General features: G+C 41.2%; 1 protein-coding gene across 1 annotated transcript in view; it reads left to right on the forward strand.

Annotated features, from left to right (window-relative positions):
- The window catches only part of fbln1 (fibulin 1), a 33528-nt gene extending 16448 nt beyond the window's left edge, over window positions 1–17080 (forward strand). Inside the window, exons 15-17 of the mRNA XM_059335315.1 lie at window positions 4634–4779; window positions 6343–6483; window positions 16573–17080. Coding sequence (XP_059191298.1) covers window positions 4634–4779; window positions 6343–6483; window positions 16573–16712 — 427 coding nt within the window. The 3' untranslated portion in view covers window positions 16713–17080. The remainder of the gene's footprint in view (window positions 1–4633; window positions 4780–6342; window positions 6484–16572) is intronic.
- The last annotated feature ends 8584 nt before the right edge of the window (window positions 17081–25664 follow it).

The following is a 25664-nucleotide window of genomic DNA, read 5'->3' on the forward strand; positions in this document are numbered from 1 at the left end:
CTAGAATAAACACAGGAGTCACGTAGCGTTACACAAGTCACAAAACTCTTAAAAAGGATGTGTCACTTTAAATGCATTGTCTCAAAGAGAAAACAGATACAAATGAATCATTAAAATAAAAGGTAACACTTTCTATGAAGACTACATCTATAGTGCATTATGAGCGCATTCATAGTGAATTATAATGCTCATTATAATAAATCATAATGCATTATGACTGCACTCATAAACACATATAAAGCTTCATGATGCACTATATCAACAGTTATAAATATAGCTTATAATGACTTATAAATCCAAGTGTCTTATGAGTGCTCTTGACTGGTTATAAACTACAGGCTGACTGATGAGGCTTATAATACATTACAACTACTCATACCCCTCTATACACACACCTCAACAATCAATTGTTATAAGGACTCATAGGATGCCATAAGTATAAATAAATGATCAATGTATGCTTTAAGTAAAGTGAGGTTCATATAGACGCATCTATAATGCAGTATAGCTAATCATGATGTTTCATTGTTGGCGTTAAGTAAAGTGTAACACATTTTCATTAGCTATACTGCATTATAGATGCGTCTATAGTTGTAGTTGTAATGTATTATAAGCCTCATCAGTCAGCCTGTAGTTTATAACCAGTCAAGAGCACTCAAAAGACACTTGGATTTATAAGTCATTATAAGCTATATTTATAACTGTTGATATAGTGCATCATGAAGCTTTATATGTGTTTATGAGTGCAGTCATAATGCATTATGATTGATTATAATGAGCATTATAATTCACTATGAATGCGCTCATAATGCACTATACACTATAGATGTAGTCTTCATAGAAAGTGTTACCAAATAGAATGATACAGTATGTTGATATTGTAACATATGTGTTTCAGAACATGCATCCAGGTGAATATGAATACAAATCATACAATTTCCAATAAGTGATTATTATAAGACCAGTATTCATCTTTATGACCAAAGATCATTGATATTTCTTTCAATCATGGATTTATGTGATCAGATTTCAGCCAGATTTATGGCCTGGTGAACCAGCTTGGGGGCCCTGGACCCCTAATGACCCCTTTACCCCTTCCAATCAGAACAATATCCTGTCTTGTATAAATATAAAATTTTTTAGCAATTTAGACTTTAACCAGAAAGCAAATTTCACTTATATTCTTACATACATATTTTGATATTTTGGGGACCAGATAAGAAAATGAATACAACCATAATATTTGTTTGCTAAGTGAATCTACTGTTAGCAACTGGCTAAGTTAGGTTAGCATTTATATTGGAAACAGGAGGAAGCGGCTAACTCAACAAGAAAGTGAATGTATTTTCAAGTTTATTACCTAAAATGTCAGTTTCTTATTGTAAATGCCTCTTCCTTTACACAAATGACTACAAATCACAGTGACTCTGGCGCTTTTAGGGTCATTAATCCCCCTTTTGTGATCAATTAACAATTTATATCACCTTTTTGTAACAAATTACGGCCTGCATGTTAAAGATGACACATCATTTTTAAGAGTGGATATGAAAAAAAAAAAAACGAGACACCAAATCAAAAGAAAGAAGCACAGTTTTTTTTTAGTCCTTTAGCATTTTACATAATCAACTTTTTAACACTAGAGTCAAGGATCATTATTCAGCCGTATGAATTGGGTCCAATTGAATGTATCTTCTTGGAGGTAAGGCATCGTGATAGCCGCTAGGTGGCGCTCTAGGTCAGGGTAAGTCATAAAATGGTAATGACCAAAGTCTGCCTACAACTGAGTGTAATTTGATGATGGTTGCATGATAAAGTCGGACGTTTTGCAGTATTTTATGGTTTATGTGTTGGATGAACAGTTTTCTATTAAAATTGAAATAGAAATAACACATGTTCAAGTCAAATCCAGTTCTTGATAATGGTGCATTGTGGGGTTTAATCAAATACAGCAAAGGGAGCAGCTGGAATTTGAGGCCAAATCACAGATGGAGGCATGAAGACTTCCTCACATAGTTTTATATTACTTTTATTTCAACAGCTTTAGTGAAGAGGAAATCCATTGATACATGCAAATGTCTTGTACAATAGCATACATTTAAAGTTGAAGGAACTATCTATACACAAGGTATAGGAACACTGGAAAATAACATATTTTAGTAATAATGTTATTAGTTAATATTATTAGTTGTTAATGTCTCCTTAAAGTTTCTTGAATCAGTAAAAAATAAACGGATCAGCATCAGCCCAGAGACATACAAGTCACATTTCCCATCTATAAGTCAGACCCTTTAGTAATATACTACATGTGCATATATGTCAAATTACATTATTTATTAAGTCCATTAAGTAATTCCACACCTCCGAATTCCAGTAAAATATGAGCCAGACTGGGCCCTTTAATGCATTGTTACACCCACTTCCCAAACATCAGTTACCTTGCACCGCAAATACGTCTTTCTTTGGCAGTTATTTTCATGCACATCTCTTTAGCTCCCATTACATTTTAGGCTTAATGTGAAATGCACAGATTTCCACTGCATACTGCGGGTGTAAACCCCAAAGCAGACAGATAATCCAAATGAAGGCTGAGTAAGTGACACGCGATGGGATGCAGTGGCAAAGGAGAGGGAAATGTGCACCAGCAGGAGAGAGTATAAATAGTTTGACATGCTGTGAGGCTGCTGCCCGAGGGCTGTGGCTTATAATAACTGTAAATTCAGATGTCCTAGGTTCCTCCTGTCCTGAGCTGTCAGGCCAGTAAGGATGCACTTGGTCCCTAGTGGGGATATCCTTAAAATAAGAACATAGTGGTGCACAGAAGGTTTTTTCCTCCCCTTTGACATTGAGTTATGGGGCTCTGGGCTCTGGCCGGTGGTCTGAACAATTTGTGGTGCAGCAACATCACCGCGCACAGAATGAATGATGCCCTGCAGTGTTTGTGTTGGGGCGTTATCAATGTGCCGACTATAAATAATAATTACCAAAAAAATAAAAGGCCCTACGCTTGACCAGAGACTTTCATCCAAAAAGTCTGTTTTTCTTTCTGGTCTGAAAGTATTGGGGTTTTTCTCCTGGGCTGGGCCACGTGAGGCATGGGGGAGATGAAGAAGACGTTCATTCGTGCATGCACGCGCACACATAAACACACATCCATATACACAAGCATGTTTGCATGCACATAGGCGCATATGCACAAATAAAAATGAACATTTAGGTATTTTCGGTGCAGACATATACATGCATTAAAACACACATATGGAGCTGTAATTAGCTCCACTTGCTGCCCCTGCTTTGAAGTGCCAATCTGTGTGTAAGGGGGCAGTTCACCCTGGGTCATCATCTTCTCGTAAATTTACTCTCTACACCAACAGAGCTTCCACCTCGTCCTCTAGAGCCCCGCTCGGGTCTTTCTGCAGCTCAGGCGGTGGTATTATAAACTAGGAGAACATTTTGTGGGTTTGGCGTGGGCCAAAGCAAAACTTGGACCCACCCGCTAATTGCTAATTACAAGCCCCTACCCAGTGGTGGCTTGACTTTTTGTCAGGGGCTTCTCTCCTCGCTCTCCATGGAAGCAGCCCTGCAACCTAAGCTGGGCCTGTGCTTTGAGCTGCAGCCTATAGGTCCCCTGAGGAGCGCCAGAGATCCACGGCCCATGACTCACAATGTGGCTATATTGCTGCCATGCACATTAACTGGACTTATACATGGCAACTTGGCTGTTTTCATAACCCAATATAACCGTGTACTAACATGTCTCCTTTGTGAAAACCAAACTTAAATTTAACATCTTGGATGTCAAAGTCAAGGCTTTTTTTTTTTGTTTCAATAGCTCTCTCTCGTGATCACGAGTTTCTCATCATTTCAAAGACAAAGTCTTGATTTATGAGGTTGTTAGTGCCTTAGAAACTTCTCTCAAAGTCTTATGTAGCAGACAGGTAGTGAATAGCGATACTTCAGGTGGCGTTAGCCTTAGGAGCCAGCAGAGGCCCTCCATTCCCTCCGACCTGTCACTGATTAGTCTGTGGAATAAACAAAGCTCTAAATAATAGGATGAGAGCTGCCCTGAGGAGAGGCTGGGGAGTTGTCTCGTCATGTTGCTCACAATTTAGGAGTCTTTTAGAACACTCCCTTGCCCCATAAATCCTCCTCAAGAGATTATCTGATGTGAAGCCGGGGATGCTCAGCAAATCCAAATATTTTCCTGAGCAGGTTGTGGATCATTCTGTGTGAGTGTAGTAATTCATTTCCCACACAGCTTGAAATAGTGCATCAGAAAAGCATCAATGGCAGCGCTAGTCTCCACAAGCTACAAAGGTTGGCTTCAGCATGAGCTTTGGCCATTGTTGGTTTATTATTCTTCCAAACCACATAGAATTTGATTGTTTTTGATGTTGACTGCTATTTCCAGTATCCCTGCTGTCTTGTTCAGATATTGTTTGTGTAGCGGCCATTGGAGTGGTCCCACTGAGTTCTTGATTACGCAGTGGGCTGCTCCCAAGGATGCCCTGTTATTGTGAGCCTTAGAAACCATAAGCGGTTGACTCTGAAGTCTTTATAAAGACATTACCTAAAGGTCAGAGGCCATTTGTGTGTGTTTGTGTTTTGTTTTTGTGTGTTTTGTTCTCTCCTTTAGACAGCAGAGGCTTGTACGCTCTGACACCATTCGCTGTATAAAGTCCTGTCAGCCAAATGACGTCGCCTGTGTTCTGGACCCCATGCACTCAGTGTCCCACACCTTCATCTCCTTGCCCACTTTCAGGGAGTTCACAAGGCCAGAGGGTAGGTACAAGTCCTTTTAAATGTGCATTTTAATGAGTGGAATGTTGGAATAATCCAGATGTGCAAACATGCTGAAAAAAATGTTAAAAATGGGCAAAATACATTAATGTTTCACCAACACAAAGTTCCTTTCTTGGAAATTAATATGTCTTAAAATAATAGTTTGACATTTTTCCTGATTCTGTCCAAAGGTAATACAACCCATCAACAGTACCAACAGCTCTAAATCTCACTACTAAACATGTTAAAGGGACAGTTCACCCCCAAATAAAAAATACACATTTGTCCTTTTGTAGTGTCTAATTGTAGTGCTATTCTATCACTCTAGATTGTTGAGTTGCAGAGCGTTGGAGATATCGGCCAGTAGAGATGCCTTCTGTCGAATAAAATACAACTAAATGGCACAGCATTTGAGGTGCTTAAGCAATGAAACACATTTTAAAAAACTCCACAGCAATGTACAGAAATTATGACCGGATTACTCAAGATAATCCACAGACCTTTATGTGAGCTTTTCATGTACAAACTTTTTTGTTTCTATTGTAGTTGCCAAATTTGGGGTGAACTGTTCCTTTAAGTGGTTGATACAAAAACCAAAGAGTACAAACGATAATTTGCATGAAATATTGAGCTTTAGAAGTGATGATGGGTAGTTATTTCTCCCTGTTTCCAGTCTTTTGTGAAGCTAACCATCTGATGACAGTAGTTCGAGAGAGTGGTATTGATCTTTAATTTTTTTTAAAAAAGTGTATTTTCCCAAATGTATAACTGTTGCTTTATCACAGTGCTTCACAAATTACTGATTATCTATGCTCCCCAAAGTTCTTCTGTGTATCCCTCTGCTCTAATACCATTGACAGACTCATATTTGAGGTTTTATTTTGTGACAGATGATCCAGTAAAAATCTTTGGAAACAACGAATTTGAAGACAGCATCATAACTTGTGGTTTTTTAGTGTCAATGTGGTCCTCAGCTCCCCCCCCCCCCCCCCCCCCCCCTCTTTAGCTTTACTTTATCTCCCTTAATCTCAGAGCTCCCATTAAATGCATTTCCCTGCAGTTGTCAGAATCCATATGACTACTTCTGACCTCCAAATTAGTTATTCCATGATGTTCTCCATGCAGTCCGGGCTTGGCTGGCCCACACCAGAAAGTAAGTGCCATGCTGGTTGGATATGAGTAACCACGGTAATCACTCGCAGACAGTGACAGCTGACAAGCATCTATTGGCTGGCATGCAGTGCATGTTTCAGACACACTCATGCTCAACGTCACGGGGAGTTAAGCTCTTGTCATTTCTCATAAGCTCTGAGTTGGGGTGTAAAGGACTCGAGGCCCTTCAGCTGAACAACAGCACTGAAAAGCCTCAACCTTCCTGTGACCCTCTCAGTGTACAATAAACACAGACCTTTCCATCTCCCATTTTATTGTCTTCTCTCGGAAAGAAAAAAAAAAGGAAAGCAAGAGGCAAGAGTTGGCACTGGATTGGCGGTGCAATCCCAGTGTGATTATGAGGGTTTAGGCTCCAAAAGCTTTCTGTGTCTAATTGTTATCTTCCAACAGAGATTGTTTTCCTGAGAACCACGGTGCCGGCTTACGGGTCCTATCACTTAGGCAGTTACGACGTCAAGTTTGACATTCTGGAGGGCAACGTGGATAACGCCTTCGACATCATCAAGAGGGTAGAGAATGGAATGTATGTGGGTGAGTACAAGGATTATACTTTGCTTTGTGTGTTTTGAAGTCTGAATGAACCAAACTAGTGCAACATTTGACAATAGCAGCTTTTACATGCAGCCGACAGTCTCCGGACTGGAAATTGCATTTACTTTTTGACAAAGGGGGCATTTTTTCTTAGCTAATATCTTATTTTGAATATATGAATATATGTGTTGTTGTTTTTTCTTTTTTTTTTACAAATCTATTTCACATGTGCACGTTTAGAAAGGACAAAAAGCACAAAAAAACTCCCATAAGGAGTGTCTGGATGCTCTGACATAAGTACATCTGACACAGCCCGTTATGGTCTTTGCAGTGTTGTGGCATCATGTAGCTGTCATCATCTTCATGGGGGCTGTCTTATGTCTGTGTCTTTTGAGAGTTGTCCTCTGAGTGGCTCTTTGAAACAGACGAAGGCCTGTTTCTGTCTCACCAAATATTTGGCATCGATTTCCACAGTCTTGTGGTTAAACAAAGTACCGTTTAATTCACTTATCTACGGCTATGCTTATCCAAAGAAGATCATTACTTTCCACAATAAGCTCCGGCGGTCTGAATGTACAGGAATAGAGTGCATAAATCTACACTTGTGTGTTCACATGCTGGTATGCACGAGTGATTGCAGTTGACAGGCAGTTCATTGTAACTACCTGTTCAGCGACTGCCAGCATGCAAAAAGGAGCCCTGCACTAGTTCAAGTAGGAGCAGCAGATACCATCTCCATTGGTGTGTAACAACAACACGTGTTTGGGGAGAAGCCATTCCCATCTTTTAGTCTGGTGGTGACCCAAGGTTGCCTCACGCCTGTGGGAGAGCTGAACTGAGCCTTGGCTCCGGGAGGATGAGGGTGCTGTGAGCCCAATGATGACACAATGTTGGGCCTGTCTAGGTGTTTTTGTTTTGGCTTTTTGCATAAGGACAGCGCCTTCCTCTTCTCTCGCTGATGGATGAAGGAATGGCCCATCAGTATGCACATCTGTCTTTACAGAATGAAAAGCAGGGAGGGAGGAGGAGGAGAGAGTGCATGACTGTCACTGGTTCAGGCTGGGTTGTGGGCGCGTGCACATGTCCCTTTCTTGTGCACTTGTGCAGAAACATGTGTGCTTATGGACAGTACCAAAATCTGACTTGAGAGAAAAATGTTTATAACAGCAATAATTCACAAAAATCTCTGTTGAAGAGTTATAATTGTAATGTACTGTCTTATAATAGTATGTTTTTGTTGGAATGCACAATGGTGTAATTCTGCATGAGCGATAAGCCTTATTTTGTAATATATCGTCTACTGTGTGTGTCTGTGTGCGTGTGTGTAAAGAGGATTTAGGAGAAATTCCCTGTTTATAGTGGTGTTCATTTGCAAGGGCAAGTATGTATGTGTGTGTGTGTGTGTGTGTGTGTGTGTGTGCAATGGGAGGGAGGGAGAATGAAATTGCAGAGAGAGAAAAGACAAAGTGAGAGACTGTGATTCAATGAAAGAGGAAAGAGAGAGAGAGAAAATATGTGCAGAAGTAATCCTGGGCGCTTTGCTTCATGTGGTTAAATGTATTGTTCCACTTCCCCACGCTAGGCCTCAGTGTCTCGCCGAGCATTAGAGCACTTAAACTGACGACCACATGAAAGGCCTGTTTGTGAGGAGCCACTTCTCTCCCAAACCCATTGGATGCTTATTGGATGCAGCTCTTGCATGTTAGCACCAGTTGCCCATCACATATCCAAATTGAGGCCCTGTGCACTGGGGCCTTTGGTCACTGACTGCTCGCCGTGAAGTGTGGCGTCCACGGTGCGATGAAGGCCCTCTTGGTTTTATTTAGTGGGTTGTGCTGCTGGTGCTTTGGCCCACAGATGCTGCTGTTGCGTAACCATTGTATGAGGCTCGCTGACGTGTCACTTAAGGAAGCTTAGTTTCCAGTATCTCTAGTGTCTCCAACAGTGGTATTACAGCTTGGTGGGATGTGAAGAGTAGCAGACATTGAGGCTCCACTAATGAACAAGTGCGTGAACTCAAACTAACTTTGGCCATTATTTTTGGCTCTTTCTAGTGTTTTTGAAAGGGACAAAAGAGGCAATTAGGAATCCTCAGAATCCATTGCTTACTTGAAAATGGGATTCTCGAAATGTTTGATTGGCTGACGCTCTTTTCCGTTATGCTCACTTACTCTCTTCTAAAAGCAGCTCATTGCACACACAAGCATGGAGTGTTTGCATAGACATATGTGGAAACACACAACCACACACACACATAGAGGCTGACAGTACACCAAATTGTGTTCGAATTGCACCACTCTTTCCTAGTTCCTGGTCATCCATCACTGGCTTTCCCAGCACTGTCACATCTGGAAGACAACCCTGACAGCCTTATGCATCTGTGCAAACACAACAGGCGCTCAGCACTTGGAAAACATGATCAGAACCAATCAGACACTTACAGATTCCCATGACGACCACAGTAGCACAGCGGCGACCACACAAAATCCCTGCAGGTATGCAGACACACAGCAGGAGTGAGATATATCATCCCTACAACACTAACAACATTTGTGACACATCATACACATATTTGGAAACAGAAACAGCGGAGGAATGCATTACTCATGTTAACGCTGTCATCCACTTTTGATTAGGGACAGGTTGTTTGAATAGGGCTGATAATGGGATGATTGATTTTGGCAGTCAGCAGGTGGATGGTCCTCCCTTTGAAAACACTGGCTCTGTGGTCTCTGCTGGAAGCATGGGCTGAGTCTCCTATCTCTGATAAACTGCTGGTGGTTCCCCTGTTTTATTATCTCTCGGTGACATACATCATAGTGGGGATCAATATTTTCTTTGACCACTCCCACTGAGGGTGTCACACACAGGCTAGTGTTTCTTTAGGCTGAGTGTGCAAGAATACTTTCAGCTTTTCTTGAGTTGTAGTTATAATGTTTATGGGGGCAACATGGACTGTAAAAAATGTGGGCACAGTCTCTCAAGCCAATGGCCTTAAACCTGCATTCCTTCTCCTGGTCTTGACTGGCTGCAAAAACAAGTCAAACTGTATAGAAGTCTAACTCTTACTTGATTTATTACCATAAAATACATAATTCTAATTATCTCAATCACCAGTTTCAAGTCTTCTTCAATACAGCATGATGTTCAGTTTATGATTTATGGTCCCATTTAGTGTAAAATGGACAATAAAGGAGGTCATATGAGGATAGAGGGGAAGCAATGTGTACCCATGGCGTTGTGTACATCTGAGGCCTTGAACTTGGTTTTTCATTTATCACAAATTATAAAAGCTAACTTTGTTTGTAGCAGGTTCTCACAGCGAATTCAGGAGCCAGTTGCAGTAAGGTTGTCAGTATTAAAGGTGTGCAAAGTGTCCTCAGGCAGATCCCTCCTCTTGGTCACTTCTGGCTCCAAAAAAAACCAAGATGGCGACGGCCAAGAAGCCAAACTAAAAATGGTAGTCCACAAATGAATGGATGACTTCAAGGTGCCTACTTCTGATTCTTTTATGGTGGGGAAAAGATGTGACAACTCTTCACCATACAAAGTATGAAGTTAACAAAAGGAAATCAATAACTATACCTCAATATTTACACAACTATATGACTTGTGATTTTACTTGAATCGGCCAGCTGGTTGACTGGTATCAATGCGTGTAAATCAAGTGTACATTACAATCAGTAGCCAACTGTGGAATCAAACAGTCATCACATGTTTAGCCATTCCTTGAATGTGTCCAAATGACTCCTCTTCATGAGTAATTATTTGTCATGGAAGGATTTTATTGTACCATGAATCACTGCTAGTCTAATTCTTCACAGCAGGAAGAACTGATTTATGTTTATCTTACTGGACAGCAACAGATAATACCGTTCTTTCTCTTCATGAATCATACCCATCCTGTGGAGAAACTGTAAGTCTAAGATGCCGCAGCTAAATTCCAGTCGTTTTTGAAATGCAGGTGGAAATATGCCTTTGCGGTTTGTATCCTGTGCAGAGAATAAATACCGTTTGCATTGCCACTGGCAGCTGGCAGCCAGTGAGGCAGCCCGTAAGATGAATGGAAGAGGAAGTGGACAGTTTGTCTCTATGCAGGTAGTCATGGTCGTCAGTGCGGCCGTCCACAGTGGCTGGTGGAATGTGAGCCTACTGTGTGAGACATTCAGAGCCAGTGGAGTTGTGGCTCTGGCTTGTGGCTGTGCTGGTGAGGAGCTGAGGACAGCAAGCGGAGATAAGCAGACAACTTGCTCCGTTTGAGCGGCTGTCATTTGGATGAATCATGACATGGCAGCAGCGGGCCCACTAGAGAGCGCCAAGCCCATAAGGAATCCATGTCTGCCCCACAAGAGATTAGTACAGCTAATCAAAACAGGGTCTTCTCCACCCAACAACCCCACAACGCTCCCCCCGGGTGGTCCTCCTCCACCAATGTACTGATGAAGAGATAGTGATGCAGATATGTCATGCTCAAAAAGACACAGATATGTACACATACAGACCATATTATATGCAATAAACCTGTCTCAATAATTCATCAGATACACTTATCTCCCTCGGTTTGGTGATCTATTTAATTTATACTCGTCATAACTCTTTGCTGTCTGGCGCTGTAATTTTAAGAAAATGTAGCTCTGTTTAGGTAATAGCTCAGTATACAAAATGAATGTGGTAACATGTCAGAATAGATAGCAAAGTACTTAAACAGCTTATCAAGATGCTGTATACTTTATTCAATTTATAATATAAGTGGAAAATATAAAATAAAACCCTGATTTAAAATACAAACAAAGCTGGTTTTATATCCTCTCCATTTAGTCTACAGTGTCAAGTCTATATTTTACTCCTTAGTTATGGGTCTTAGCTTTGAAAGGTCAATTGTAATATAGTGCAAAGGTTGTGGTAAAGATAATGGTGCATGTTATGTCATCTCAGCTGCTCAGACCCACAACTGCTAAAAAAGAAAAGTCCAAGAAAAGAACCAACCAATTCCCTACGGCTGCTTTTCGATGATGTCACTAACCAGCTTGCGACACTGTCCAACAATGACCCATGGGCCATTTGAGAGATCTGTACGTATGACTCGCTGTTAATTGACCTTAAAATATCAAGCCACATGTGCTGGCCTTACGGAGCAGGGGCCGGCCGGGCTCCCACCCCCTCTTTGGAGTGGTCAGAGTTATGTTTGGACGGCCTGACCTGACTGGACATTTTGAACCAGTGACCATTGACCAGGCCATAAACACAAGATCAGGTACCCAAGGGGGCTACAGTGCACTCAGCCTTTGTACAGTGGGTTATGTTGGCAATTTAAATGGATTATATTTCAGCCATGCTGACGGGTTATCAAAACTGAAATTGGTGGCTTCGCTAATAGGGTAACAAGGGAGCTAGTTAGCAATGTAATTGGCATGCCTCCTAGCTTTTATGGACTTTTTGGAGAAAAACTTTCAGGCAGTATAAAAAGAATCACTGAATAAGAAACCACTGTTTGCTGTGTTTATATTTGTGCCAGCAGCTGTACCTCAGCGATATGGTTGATACAAAACATATCTCCGTTATAGCCATAATGATGCTGAAGAATGCCCTCCAGTACCCTCTTTGCATACTGGAACTTAGTACACCACCTGGATGCTCTCCAACGGTTTCACTGCAGTGAGCATGCATAGCGCCACAACCAGTGTGTCATTATACAATACTGTGGTGAGGCCAATGCATATTTTTCATTTGTCTCTGGTGTTAAACCCGTTCATTTTGGATTTTGTCATACACTTCCTCGCTGAGTTGTAGAAACCAGAAAACCCAGAAATTGTACTGTTTACATGTAACCCTTCAATATTGCAGCGCTCGTGGCCATGAAGGATGACAAATGCCTCCTGGCATTTGCTTCACTTTGTTTTGTGGCAGTGTCTCTGCTACTAGCATTCATTTATTTAAGGCTATTTTCTACTTAAGGGGCTACTTTATGGTGTGGTGGAATGTTTTGGAGAGCGGACGGATTGTACAGCTGTTTGTTTGATGGTGGCTGTTCAAGCCAGCGCGGCCACCTTTGCACCCTGTGGCAGATACCTCAGTGAGATGGAAAGACACCACAGACCTTTCCAGCGCTACAACTCGTTCTCCTGCTCGGGAACTTTGGGCCTCAGATTACATGACCTTGCAACCCAGTCACAGGGTAAATTGTCAGCTGGAGGATTTGGAAAACTTCCCTGTGTTTATTTATATGAATCTCAGGTGGTATGGTAGCCAATCAAAGTCAACCTGTTTTGTGGCTGCTGGCATTTTGCCTCACAGGCTGGATGAAATGTTAAAGATGAGTATGCGGTTTCACCTCAGGTTCACTGTGAGTATGTTGAGGCCCAGCTGTCAGCTGATGTTTTCCCCTCATTGATGATACCACCGCGCTTTTGATGGGAAGCTTACGGAAACATCAAGTCATCAAGCTCCTTTGTGCAGAAATGGGCCCACATTGTAATAACATAATTACCTTTTTCTCGCCCTCAAGGCTTTGCAAAAAATAACATAAATAAAGACTGGAAGTTGTATGTAACATGTTTCGACATTTGAGGTGTTTCTTACACTGCCACAAATCACTACAGTGACCGTGATACACCTTACATGTTTCCTTGGTTTGTTAGCACGCCCGATAGAATCCCAGATTCTAAAACCAAAAAGTTTTTTTGTTAAGTTCCAAAATGTCAACTTTAAGCTTGGAGGAACTTTGGGGATTTGGAGGAGCTATTGGGCACTGTCCCAGGATTTCTGTTACTAAAAACACAGTTTTACCCACTGAAAGTGCTAATTAGACCACAAACAAATTTAAGAAACAAACAAACACATTCCACATATTGCACTATTTAGATGTCCTAAATAAATTTTCACTTTAGATGCGATATGTGTCTTTGTTTCCGTTATTATTTCATGCGGTGAGATTGTTTAGCTTCTTTTGATAGATTTTTCTTTTAGGATTTTCAGTGGAAAACTAACCCACAGTTTACCCTGTTTATAGAGTGTTAAGCCCTCATTAGATACAGGACACACTTTCAGCAATAAAAAAATAAGCCTTAATGTGTACTGAATCCCATGTGTTTTTGTGGCGGTCCATATTGTGCCCATAATATCTTACTCATCTTCATTACGTGCTTCCTCAACCCACCACTAAAGCTTTTGAACCGATTTGGTTTTATTTAAGAACACGGACAAATCATGAACCCCCTGAACTCACTTTGAGTTTTCTTTGGTCAACTCAGAGTGGCTTGCCATCTCGATTGGCTTACTGAAAATCATTTTCAGACTCAAAATTTAATCTCTTTTTCCATGTCAGTTATTCTCTTAATGTTGCGGCTGTTGTTAGGTTTAAGCAAAGGTTAGCTCTTTCTGATGGCGCTGACGCTTTGGAAACAATAAAATCCTAGTCCCGCTCCTCTCCGTCTAGTGTCACTACGCAACAGAGTCCCAAAACACCAAAACAAGGGGGCAACCCTGGTCGAAGTGGGCCCCATTCTGCACTCCTCCAAGTGCTTATCGCCGGAATCTGCTGGAATCTCTTGTGTGCCCACAGATCCGACTCGGAGAGGGACGAAAGAGCAAAATAAAGTGACAGAGAGAGAGAGACAGCAGTTCAAGCTCCCATTGCTTGCCCCTCCCAGAGTTAAAGATGGATTCCTGGAGGAATGCCTCCATGGCTGTATCGCGTGACTGTGACTGCTCCCCTCCATCAAACACATGGGACTCATTTACCCTTGTGGGCCACAGTGATGGTGCCACAAACACCAGGCCCCCTCGGGAAGGGTAGAGAGGGGAGGAAGAGAAGGAGGAGAATGAGTGGGTGGGGGGGAATCTGCCATCACACAATGCCAGTGTCCCAAAGGACGCAGCGGATGGCGCATAATGGATCATCATCTGCCCTGTGGTGAACGACGACCAAATGGGTTTTACTGCTTTATTACGAGCACCACAGAGAGGGGCCTCATAATTCAGACCGATCAAGGCAGCGATCCGTCGTCATTTTGATCCGTTAAACTCATGAGTCATCATACTAAAAGCTTGAACACTTCACTGACTCACTTGGAGAGGAAATGAGAAAAAGACAGAGGACGGTTGAAGGTGTGATAGGAGGACAGTGTGGTGATTGTGCTGCCTGACTGCACTCTGGCGATGGCTGTTCAAACAGGCCAGAGCTGAAATGTCACCAGCCCTCTGCAGAGAAAAGGCCTGCTGACAGCCTGTATAAACACAGGCATTTTTTTCTCCGTGTAATCGCATGTTCACTTAAAAAAGAGCACCCGATGAATTCCACGGGCATTCAGTAATGCTCTGTTGCAGTATGTTTATTCTCCCATCTGTTTTACCATGATAGAGGGTGTCTGTTGTCCATGGAGAGGGTGCAAGGTGGGCGGGGGGAATACAGTTCAGACTGTCAGGGACGGTCCAGCGTGATAACTCCACACTTCATTTGAATGTGCCTTTAAATTTATCAGTAGTACAGTAGGGAGTAATATGGGCAAATCATTTGCTCAATCATCAACCTCAAGAGATCGACTGCTAGGAAATAGTTCCAATGAGTACTGACAACAACACCAAAGAAAAAGTCTCTGTGAAAACTAACGACTATTACGTCTGTAGATTTGATCAAGATGGAATCAAGAAAATAGTTTTGAAGCCTAAGAATAGCCGCAAAGCAAGAACACATCCAGCATAGACAGCTGTATTGAATCAAATTAAAATATATATAACTTTAAATCTAAAACGCATCTGGTTTAGACAGCCTGTGATGGGGACAGTGTTTTTGAGACGATACTTTGCTGTTGAAAGACGGAAGGTCATTTTTCATTGAGCTGAGCATCACAAACAAAATTCCATAATTCTCTATTGTGTTGGGATGGCAGCAGAATTAAATTCTAAACCTCAGCACTTAAAACCAAAACTATCTGCTTTGCTAGATACCATCAGGGGGTAAGTGAGAAAACATTTTTAGGGCTGATCCTTTAAATCTAACAGCAATACATAAATAACACATAAACACATCTACTCAAAATGAACAAACACAAAAACAATCTTATCTTTGCTTTTAATCAAATGCTTTTGACTCAAGTGTCATGACTTGGACTTGAGTCACAAATCTGATGACTTTAGACTCGACAAAAATTAAAAAAATACTTTCAACTTGACTTGGACTTTAATGCCAATGACTTCACTCAGTTTTGAGCTTCGTGGCTCAGTCACACTTGTTTAAGCTTGCTTTAATAAATGACTGGCATTATTAATCATGTTATGATTTGCTTGGGACTTCAAATTTAAAGTTTAGGACTTGCCTGTCTTGATTTGGGACTTGAGTACAAAGAGTCAAGACTTCCTTGTGTCTTGTAAAACAATGACTTGGTCCCATGTAATCACCCAGTAGGTTTCTGAAAAAACTGACAAAAGTATATTGATTACAGTGAAACCAACCAAAGGAACCTGGTCTCACAGGAATCCGTGAAATAGCCACGGATTCGCTTAACTCAAAATCCGTGGAATAGCCTCGGAATCACTCAAATTTCCGTGAAACTGACACGGATTTCGCTACAATGCAAGTTAATGTTTTTTTCCTATTGGTTTGTTCCAAGTCACGTGACTTTCAAGGTCCCGGCGGTCAGAACAAAAAACATGGCGGACAGTTCTTTCATTTTTAGTGAAAAAAATCAATATTTTGACTTAGTTTCTGCATAAAAATGGATTTTGATCACATTTCTAGCGAGAAATATATGTTTTATTTTCTAAATATTCACTCAGTGAATGTACATAATCACTTTGTATGTTATACTATTACGGATTCGCTTAACTCAAAATCCGTGGAATAGCCACGGAATCATATCCTGTGGCTATTCCACGGATTTTGAGTTAAGCGAATCCGTGGCTATTTCACGGATTCCTGTGAGACCAGGTTGAACCAAAGACAAGTTCATAATTAGTTCATAACTACAGCACAAACCCGACAAATACAAGAAATATGTCATGACATGTCACAGGTGGTTAATAGTACATGTATTGTACCGCAGTCTATTTATGGTACTCATTGTCACTGATGTTGTCCTCTTTTTCCTTCAGGTGTTGTTCGCCAGGTGAAGTCTGTGATTGGTCCAATGACCACAGTACTGAAGCTGTCCATGCGCAACCTGACAACTCAGGGCGACTCTGGCCAGAACATCATCAACGTCCACGTCTTCGTCTCTGAGTTCTGGTTCTGAGAGATGGATGCCGAATTATACCACATGTACTAAGACACCTACTGTCAACACTGTACACATTGGTTTTGTTATATCAATGCACAGATCAGTGTCGAGGTTTTAGTGTTATGTTTGATTACTTTTGACAGTTTCTGAGATGAAAGGCTACAAGCTGCTTCTGATGAGAGCACGACACTTTGTTTTGATGACAAGCTCGGCCTGAACTGCACTCCTGCATTGCATTCGGCATAATGGAGCTAAATATGAAGAAACTTTATGTTATTAAAGATCTCTTAAGAAATGAGTCATCCAGAAGGTGTTTTAAAATTGAAAGTGCATGCATATAGAAAGGTCATTAAAGGATACAATGATTAAATTCAACAATATTCTTTTCATGACATTATAAGCCTTTGTAACATTCACTTTTCCTTTCTTACTGTATGCATTGGATGAGGTATTTTTTCTATGGAATAAACACTATTTTATTTACAGTGATTGTTTTTTGTATTTCCACTTGAACACTTCAGAAAGGGTTTAGAAAGTTAATTAAAAAAAATGAGGAAATATCTGCATGTTTGATGCATGTAATAATTTAACAGAAATACAGTGAGGGAACTGGAAAGTTGAAGAGATAACTACTGCTTCTGTGATGAAAAATTGTTTTGTGAAGTGGTTATTTTTGGATGAATAATTTTCCTCCAAATATGATGAAGTTCAGCTTGGAATATCAAAATGAGGATAATTTGTAATTATGCATTGAGGCGGCCCTGTCAGTTCTCAAACTACATCCTCGGGTCTGCTGTCAGCAGAATCTGCCTCCACTAGCGGCAGCAGATCGCCGTAGTGTAGGTAATGTTAGCTAGGGCTACTTGCTCACGAGACAGAGGTCCAGTTTTCCACAGATTCTTCTCACACCACAATTAAAATTCTCGTTGTGCCCCATTATTTCTCTTTGTCCTGGCCTGTTGATGTTCCTTTGGCAGGCTCAAGATTAGAAGGCTGCAGTTCATTAAATGTGTATAAGTACTTACTTAGTATTTTAAACCTCATCTGGCAGAATGGGGTCTGTCATTTTAATTGGTGTACTTGTCTGTGCTCTGTACCGCTCTCTTATGTGACACAATGTTCCAATTTTTCCGTTTCAAACTGGATATGGGAATCTATTTGACAAAATAAGTCCCAATGTTTGTATAGAGGTTTATCCCAAATTCCTAAATGATTATGTTTAATAGGAGTGTCTCAATCTTAATACACTCTGTGTGTGTGTGTGTGTGTGTGTGTGTGTGTGTGTGTGTGTGTGTGTGTGTGTGTGTGTTACTTATCAATTATTTTAGCACTCTGTCTACCAGAAAGGACAAGTTAGCTGTTAGCAAATTAATGTTAGCTATATGTTAGCAAGCTAAGGCTTTCTGAATTATCCACATTCCACTACAACACAAGTTACATAGTGTCAAGTACTTGAACTAAACTGAAACTGAAATGTAGATAGCGATAAAATGCAGTACAAATGTAAATTATAAAATAAAATATACTGAGTTTCAGGTTTGTTTCCCCCATTGTAACTGCTGACGTCTATAGCCACTTTTGTCCTGTTAAAACTAAAAAGTTTTTCAGTTTGTGAGATTTTAAAGGGTACATTTCACTTTTAGACACTTTTATGTTGTTTGCTAACAGAGTTGTCAAAGAGGTTTATCATTCAATACAAAGTTAATGGAGATTTATGGATTGTTCTCCCCTCTGGTGGGGTTTTAAGTGTAACATTTTTATTTTATTTTAGCCAATATGCTAGCATAAAGTAATTCAGAGTATTTTTACTTGGTGAACCCTAGTCATGGAATCATCATGACTTGCAATATTCTGCCAAAGTTATAACCCAATGACAGGAAATGTGATAATGATAATTTGGACATGTCAATATTAGCGAACAAACAGAGATGTGCAAATAGACCTATCTTAGCCCGTTTACTTTTACTCATGGCAGTCTGTGGAACGACAGTTTCCATAGTGACATTTAGACCATTCTGTTTATTTTGCACCCAATGATATCTGTCGAGGGGCGTATATTGACAGCTTGTCCTCCAAGTGCCCTCAGTTGAGTAGGATGTACATAAGCTTCCACTCATGATACTCTGCGTGTAAACACGATGACTTAGGGTTTCACTCATGGTCTTTGTTTCATGCTTGGAGCTGGGGATGTAAGATTTTCATAAAATCCTCTTTGGTAGGCTGACTGAGGAGGGGGAACAAGGTGGCAGCAGTAGTTAAAGACCATGGGCAGGGGTACTAGCAAACACATTCCTAAATTCTCTCTCCATCAAACACGGGGGGGACATCAGACAGAAATTGAGCTGAGCGCATGTCAGTAACGGCCTAACTATGAGACTGTAATCATCACTGTGGCCAGGCTCTGCCAAAGCCTCCCAAAGCCTTCAAAGACAATAGTGGAGGAGGCGCATACATCAGGATCTCAAGTCGTCTGCTGTGATGGATTTTAAGGCTCTACTGAAGGGGGATATCCTCTTCAGAGGAAATAGAGGCCAGCAGGTCAGCCTTGTGGTCGACATGAAAAGAGGGAAGAAATGCTATGTATGTGTGTGTGTGTGTGTGTGTGTGTGTGTGTGAGAGAGAGAGTGTGTGTGTGTTCAAACTCCAGAATACAAAAACCACACTTTCAGCCAATGTTTGATAAAGTACACGTTTTGTAATGCTTCTTATACAATTTTCTTACATCACGCAAATGTAAAAAAACAAGTATAATTTCCAGAAAGAGCTGTAGTCCAAACGCTCAGCAGAACTAAAGAGTTACCTAAACCCCAACTGATTATTTCTGTGTCAGTTACTCACTCTGTGTTGACTTGAATTGGTGAAGCAAATCTGAGACAATTCTTGACATCTTGACAATTCACACTTAACATGCATCAAACCATCTGTCTACAAACCGCTCACACAACTTGTGCAGTTTAACCCAAGTCTCTTTACTCCGTCTTATGTTTTGTACTTTCTAAACACGTGCATTTTTGCTAAAACACCTCCATATAAACAGTCTCACACCTGCCCAGGTACATTACAAATAATAATTTTGGTGGTGAAATATTCCTTTAAAACCATTTCTCTTAGTGCAAGTTTGAAGAGGGAAAAAATCTGTACATTGTAGATACAATGAAAAAAAAAACGGGTCTATTTTATCAGTGTCAGATGAGGGACTGTCAATTGAATCATAGTCGGAGAAACGCTTTAAATAGCTTGAGTAGTTTGCAAGACGAAACAATGCCTACGTTTTTGGCTCATTCACCAAAATCCACAGAAAACACATTGTAAGGACGTAAACGGCTGAATCTGAGCAAAGAAAAAAGTCATATAGTCAGACTGTGTGGGAGGACATTACCCAGGAAAGGCCTGGCTGGCTTTGAATCTGGACAGTAAGAAAGGCTGGGGCAGCAGTCCCTAGCAGCGTTACCAAACCACATACATGTGTGGGGACAAATGAGCAAATATCTTCTGCCAGATTCTCCATCCAAAGCCAAGAGGGAGCTGCTTGCACTGGAAGCCTATGGTATGACTAAACCGAGTGGGCTTGATGAGTCGACGTAATGGCAGGGGAGCAGACCTGTGTGTGTCTGCACTGTTTGTTTGTGTACTCTGCTGTGGCACAATGGTGGTCAGGCCTCTCAATACAAGTGGTCATGGTGGTGTCTGGCCCGGAGCAGACGGGGTATGGGGCTGATGGGAGTCTAGCCCAGGGGTTGGTGAGGCGGACTGATCCCAGACAGAGACCAGAGGACCTCAGGAGGCACGTGCTCGGCCGACTCCTGCACTCACCCACTCCCTCTTTTTCCTGGCGTCCTACCCCGGCTCTCACCGCAACACATGTTATAGGATATAAGTGAGTTCTTTTAATAAATTTGGGGGTATTTATTTTTTTCCTCTATTTTACAAACCACTGTTCCTCATTACCATAAACACAAAAATGCTTCTTGTAGATGGGCACTACCAACTTGCTGTGGTTTTGCTCCCTGATATTCTCATCTTTGCAGTACATTTCATGTTCACAAAGATAATGGGTTAATTTATAGCTTTTAAATGTAAGAAGGTGATGGTGATGGTTTTGTCTAGATGCCCATTTACTGCATATTTGGCTATTGTGTTATCTGTTATGCTATAAATCTCAATGAACAAATTAACATTCACTATCTCCACTGATAAGCACCTTGTAAAAACATATTTCACCTGTGTTCTGTCTTCACTTACTGGACTTTTAAAATGAATTTGCAAAGTGGTGTTTCATAGAAGTCCAATAGATGGCAGACACATACAGCACAACACTGCACAGCCAGAGAGTTTTAACAATGTATTTCCCTGGACAACTGTCACCACCTTACATTACAATGGCAGAAACAGCCAACCAAAGACCAATGTTTTTTTACTCTTCAGTGAAAAATCCCCTCATGAATCTAGCCTTTCTATCCAGTAGGACAGACTTTGCAATAAAATCTGAACTCACTGAAATTTATGCCTATCATTTTTAAATATATTCCACTGGGACCTAAATAGTACAACATTAAAAGCCTATAAGATTCTGACTTAAGCCTGACAAAGTGTTGGATTGCACAAAAAAACAATGTGGGAATCTGATGTGAATGTTACGGAAAAGTCTGCTGGGACCTTCACCCAAAATAGGATCCTAAATGATTGGCTCCACAACTCCATATTTTATGACAAGTTCTATACAGTCTTTGTGATATGGGGCTCTTATTATTGCCTCCCCTTAAATCAATTAAACATTTTGAGGTTTAGGTTGATAGACAGTCCACCAATTATACAGAGGCTCCACCTTGACCCAAAGAAAAACACAAAGCACACAAGTGTGCCCCTCCATAACTTACAGATTTAAACGTAACCATTTACAACCACTACTGAACTCGACCTGTTGCCAGAGTACACAGTGGATCAATCACATTTGGGAATATAGACCGAGGCTGTACTCATGAAAATTCAGCGTGCAGTCTCTCTGTTGTTACAAGCAGCTCCGAACACACTGTGACGTCCATAGTGCTAAAGTGGATGCATATCATAGGGAAGGAAAGGAAACAAATCCAACCACATATAAATGTGGTGTGATGGCCACCTAAAATAGCCGCTGACCTTAGACTGTAAAGTCATCTTTTTCTGAAATGAAATGGGTGATTTTAACGTGGCATTTATTTGTTTCATATTTGGTCAACTTTTATTGCCTGTTGCGACATTTAAAACAAATGTGTTCTTTATGAGGATGAAAAAGCACATTGTTTATTGAGGAAACTATCCCCATTCCATGAGACACTAGCTGTGAGATTTAAATATCCAATAATGGGAAATAACACTTCAAAAAGTGGTTTTTTGAAAAAGAAAACTCCTACAAGAGCTTTTCTGAATTGCTTTGAAAGCCACAGTATTTTGAAGTAAATGCATTGCAATGCCATAATAACACTCATATGCCTTTATCCAGTTTGCCACATCAGTTTCAGTACAAATTGATGGATTTTAAGGGGATTGTAGTCCCATATCAAACCTACGTCATAGCTGTCTGCACTTTGAAAAACTGGTGCAGCGGTGAGGCTTAGCCCTTAAGGACTTTAGCTTTATACTCTGACAATGACCATGATTTCACAGCGGACTTTCTCCTAGAGGCTTCACTGACATAAGTGGCCCTCAGACCTCAAATGTTTGAGCTTTCATTGCATGTGAAAACGAGCTGGGATTTTGCTGTGTCTGCCAAAGTGTTGTTTTGTCTGTGGCTGAGTACACACACCCAACTGTCACCCCTCGGTGGACACCTTGCACCGTCTCGGATGTCTTTGGGTCTCGGAGCACTGACCTGACAGGGAACACATCACGAGACAGCAGATTTGCTCTGCACACACAGGGAGTTGTCAGTGGATTTTGGCATTTTCGTAACAAGGGAAACCATTACGTACTATATGTTTTGATCTGAGGTGTCAAGCATGTAATTGTGGCGAACTTACTTTGCACTTGCCCTTTGAATTTGACACTTCAAATCATCACTTACAGTGGTCAGAATCACACCCAGTAATTCAGCACTGAATCACTCAACAGAACGTGAAATGAATCAGGCTTTAAGTTAGCCGAGAGATACATTGGGTGACACCTTACATACGAAATCGAAGAAAACGTCTGGCTTTATAATTATCACAATTATATGTGAAGCAGATTAGAATCCAGCGAGCAAACAACCTCAGTCTGAACCAGACAAGGGTAGTGAAGAATACATCAGCTGCTATGAGACAATATAAAAGCTATAATAGTTTTTGCCTGAGCTCAATGAGAAAAAAATATTTTCTTTTCCTGATAGAAATACTATTTATGGTTTTTATAATGGCAAGGCTCGATCTTCCAGAGCACATCTGTATGTCATTGTTCCTAAACCACTGTCTCTGCATACACTCAAATGTGAAGAAAAGAGATTCAGAGAATTAATTACCCAATTGTTCGGCGGCATCATCATGGGGAAAAGGACTTAAGGCGTCAGAAGGCACATTTTTAATTTGGTGACAGTCACAATGCCTGCTCTCCCTTTAATATGATTGTATCTCTGCCTGCTCAGGGCTCCATTGGACTCCGTGCATGACTGTGGGGTGATTTAGGTTTCCAGGAACCGCAATGAGACAAAAGGTCATCTGTGATATTAATGAGTGGAAGGTCTTTGAATCAGGCACGCTGGCATGAAGCTTTTCTGTGTGACTAAACGTAGCTTACAATTGCCAATGATAATTAATATGTCACATTTTGTTTTTCAACAGGGTGTTTTCTGCCTTTGTAACTTCAGAGGGCTGGGGAAATCCATCATACTGTTTCTTGCATTGGTACTAGGTCATTCACACAAAGTGGGCTTGGTTAATGGTTACCCGCTACAGTATGGACGCCTGTGGAGCAGGTCTGTGAATGTAACGCCACTCCATCACAAGTCTCTACACCATACGTCTGTTGACATAGCAGTCACCCTTGTGAACACACTCATCTACTTCACAAAACAGAACAAAATGCCTGCCCTAATGGACATATGGCCTACATTGTTGGTAGACCGCTGTGATGATGTCTTTTTCTGTTTCCTCTCATGTCTGGGTGAATTAAATAGATCAAGCTTTCTTGATTCCGACCTATTAGTGTAAAGTTCAGAGAAACCAGACTGGTTGTAAGACACCATATCCTGCGCGTATGATGATGTTATACAAACTGTGTATCACACAGCCTTGACTTGTTGTGTGGTAAGGACGAAGCAGATGCTGCAGATAAGGTTAGGGTTAAAATGCAGTTAAGCCGGAGGAGACTCTGGAAGCCATTGAGTCATTGATCTCAGGGTTCTCCAATCCATACAGAGCCCCGAGTTATTCTCTATCCCCTCACCCTCCTTCCTTTTTTACCCTTTGTTGTGGTCACTGGGACAATCGGTTACAGCCCAGCGGAATGGAAACCACTCAGTCAGTCCCCCTGCTACAGCAAACTATTAAACAGAGGATCCAGTTACTATGATCAGTCTGGAAGGGGAAGGCATCTTTCAGAGAGATTTAGTTCCTCAGAATACTTCACTATATAATCCCAGCCAACAGAAAACATTTTCATATATGTTATTGGAATCACTTACCACATTTCAACCAGTAGAATTCCTCAAATTACAGCGACTACCAAGAAATGAGCTTTTACATGTTGATCACTTCCAGAGTCTTTGCTGTGTTTATTTCAGTGTAAATGTTGTGTTTTAACTAACTGTTCCCCCAAGAATCTCTTTGCATTTGGGATTTCAGGTCGGGATTGGAAGTGGCTTCATTCCCAAAGCTATCAAAGAAACGGCAGAAGACAAACACAACAATGATGATGAAGTGGATAAACAACATTCCCACCCGGAAACCCAATACAACTTGTTCCTGTGAATTGGTCTGTCTGTGTGTCTCGCTGAGGCAACAATGGTGATTTCTGTTTGAGTCTTGTGGGTTCCAACCCCAGACCCCGTCTCCCAGTTGGAGGGGCAGAAATGGAGGGTCGTGGTAGCCGCGGATGCTTTGTTTTCCACAGTCGCTTCTCACTGCCGTCCCGCCCGCGATGGGACCATCTGCCTTCTCAATTAAAAGGCATGTTTGGGCTCCACATTTGTTTGTGCTCACAGATGATTGTTGTAATAAAACTCAGACTTTCTGGTATTTCTTGGATTCCTGGGTGATGACATTGCGCTTTGCTGTTTTGGGCTTGTGGCTGTCTCCCGTGGAAAATGTAGCTTGCAGAAACTACTAGCTGTTTTCTGGTGTGTCTGTGGGATCAAATGAAGAATAGAATGAGTCTTGCCGATGTTCTCCCTGCCACAATTAAGAGCAGACCCACTGTGTGCTGGGGGAACGCACAAGATGAAGAAGCAGCTTTTGCCATCTCCTCTGAGACATGACTAGGAGGACAAGTATTTCAGCCCAGAAAGTGTCATTGTAAAAGTCTGCTCCATTGTTCTGTCTTATCATCACATTTACTGATTAATTATCATCATAATGTGGAAGCAATTTGTTTCCATTTCTATTAGGACTAAGGACAAATGTTTTCCTTAGTGTTAAAATGGTTTCTTATTGTATTTTAGTTGCGCAAAAAGTGTCTTTTATGGAGCAAAGAAACACAATACTCAAAGAAAGAGACACTGACACATCCAGTAAAAATACTCACAGTATAATTTAGAAGAGTAGATGTCCTTTTGTATATTCTTCAAAATATGATTTCCCGAATTAAGGGAAATGTTATTACGTTTTTACGTACATTGTGGATTTGGCATTGGCTTTCTTTTGGACAACGCTGGTCTGTCGTGGGAGCCCCATGGACCACACACAGCCCGTTACCCAGAGCACGTTCTGGCCAGTGCCCACTTGCCTAGACACCAAGTGTGGGAAGAGGGTGGTACCCACTGTGACCACCATTCACCCATTGGATCACTGCTTCCCAACA

Source organism: Centropristis striata, chromosome 6, assembly GCF_030273125.1.
Source record: "Centropristis striata isolate RG_2023a ecotype Rhode Island chromosome 6, C.striata_1.0, whole genome shotgun sequence".
In the NCBI taxonomy this organism is placed as follows: Eukaryota; Metazoa; Chordata; class Actinopteri; order Perciformes; family Serranidae; genus Centropristis; species Centropristis striata.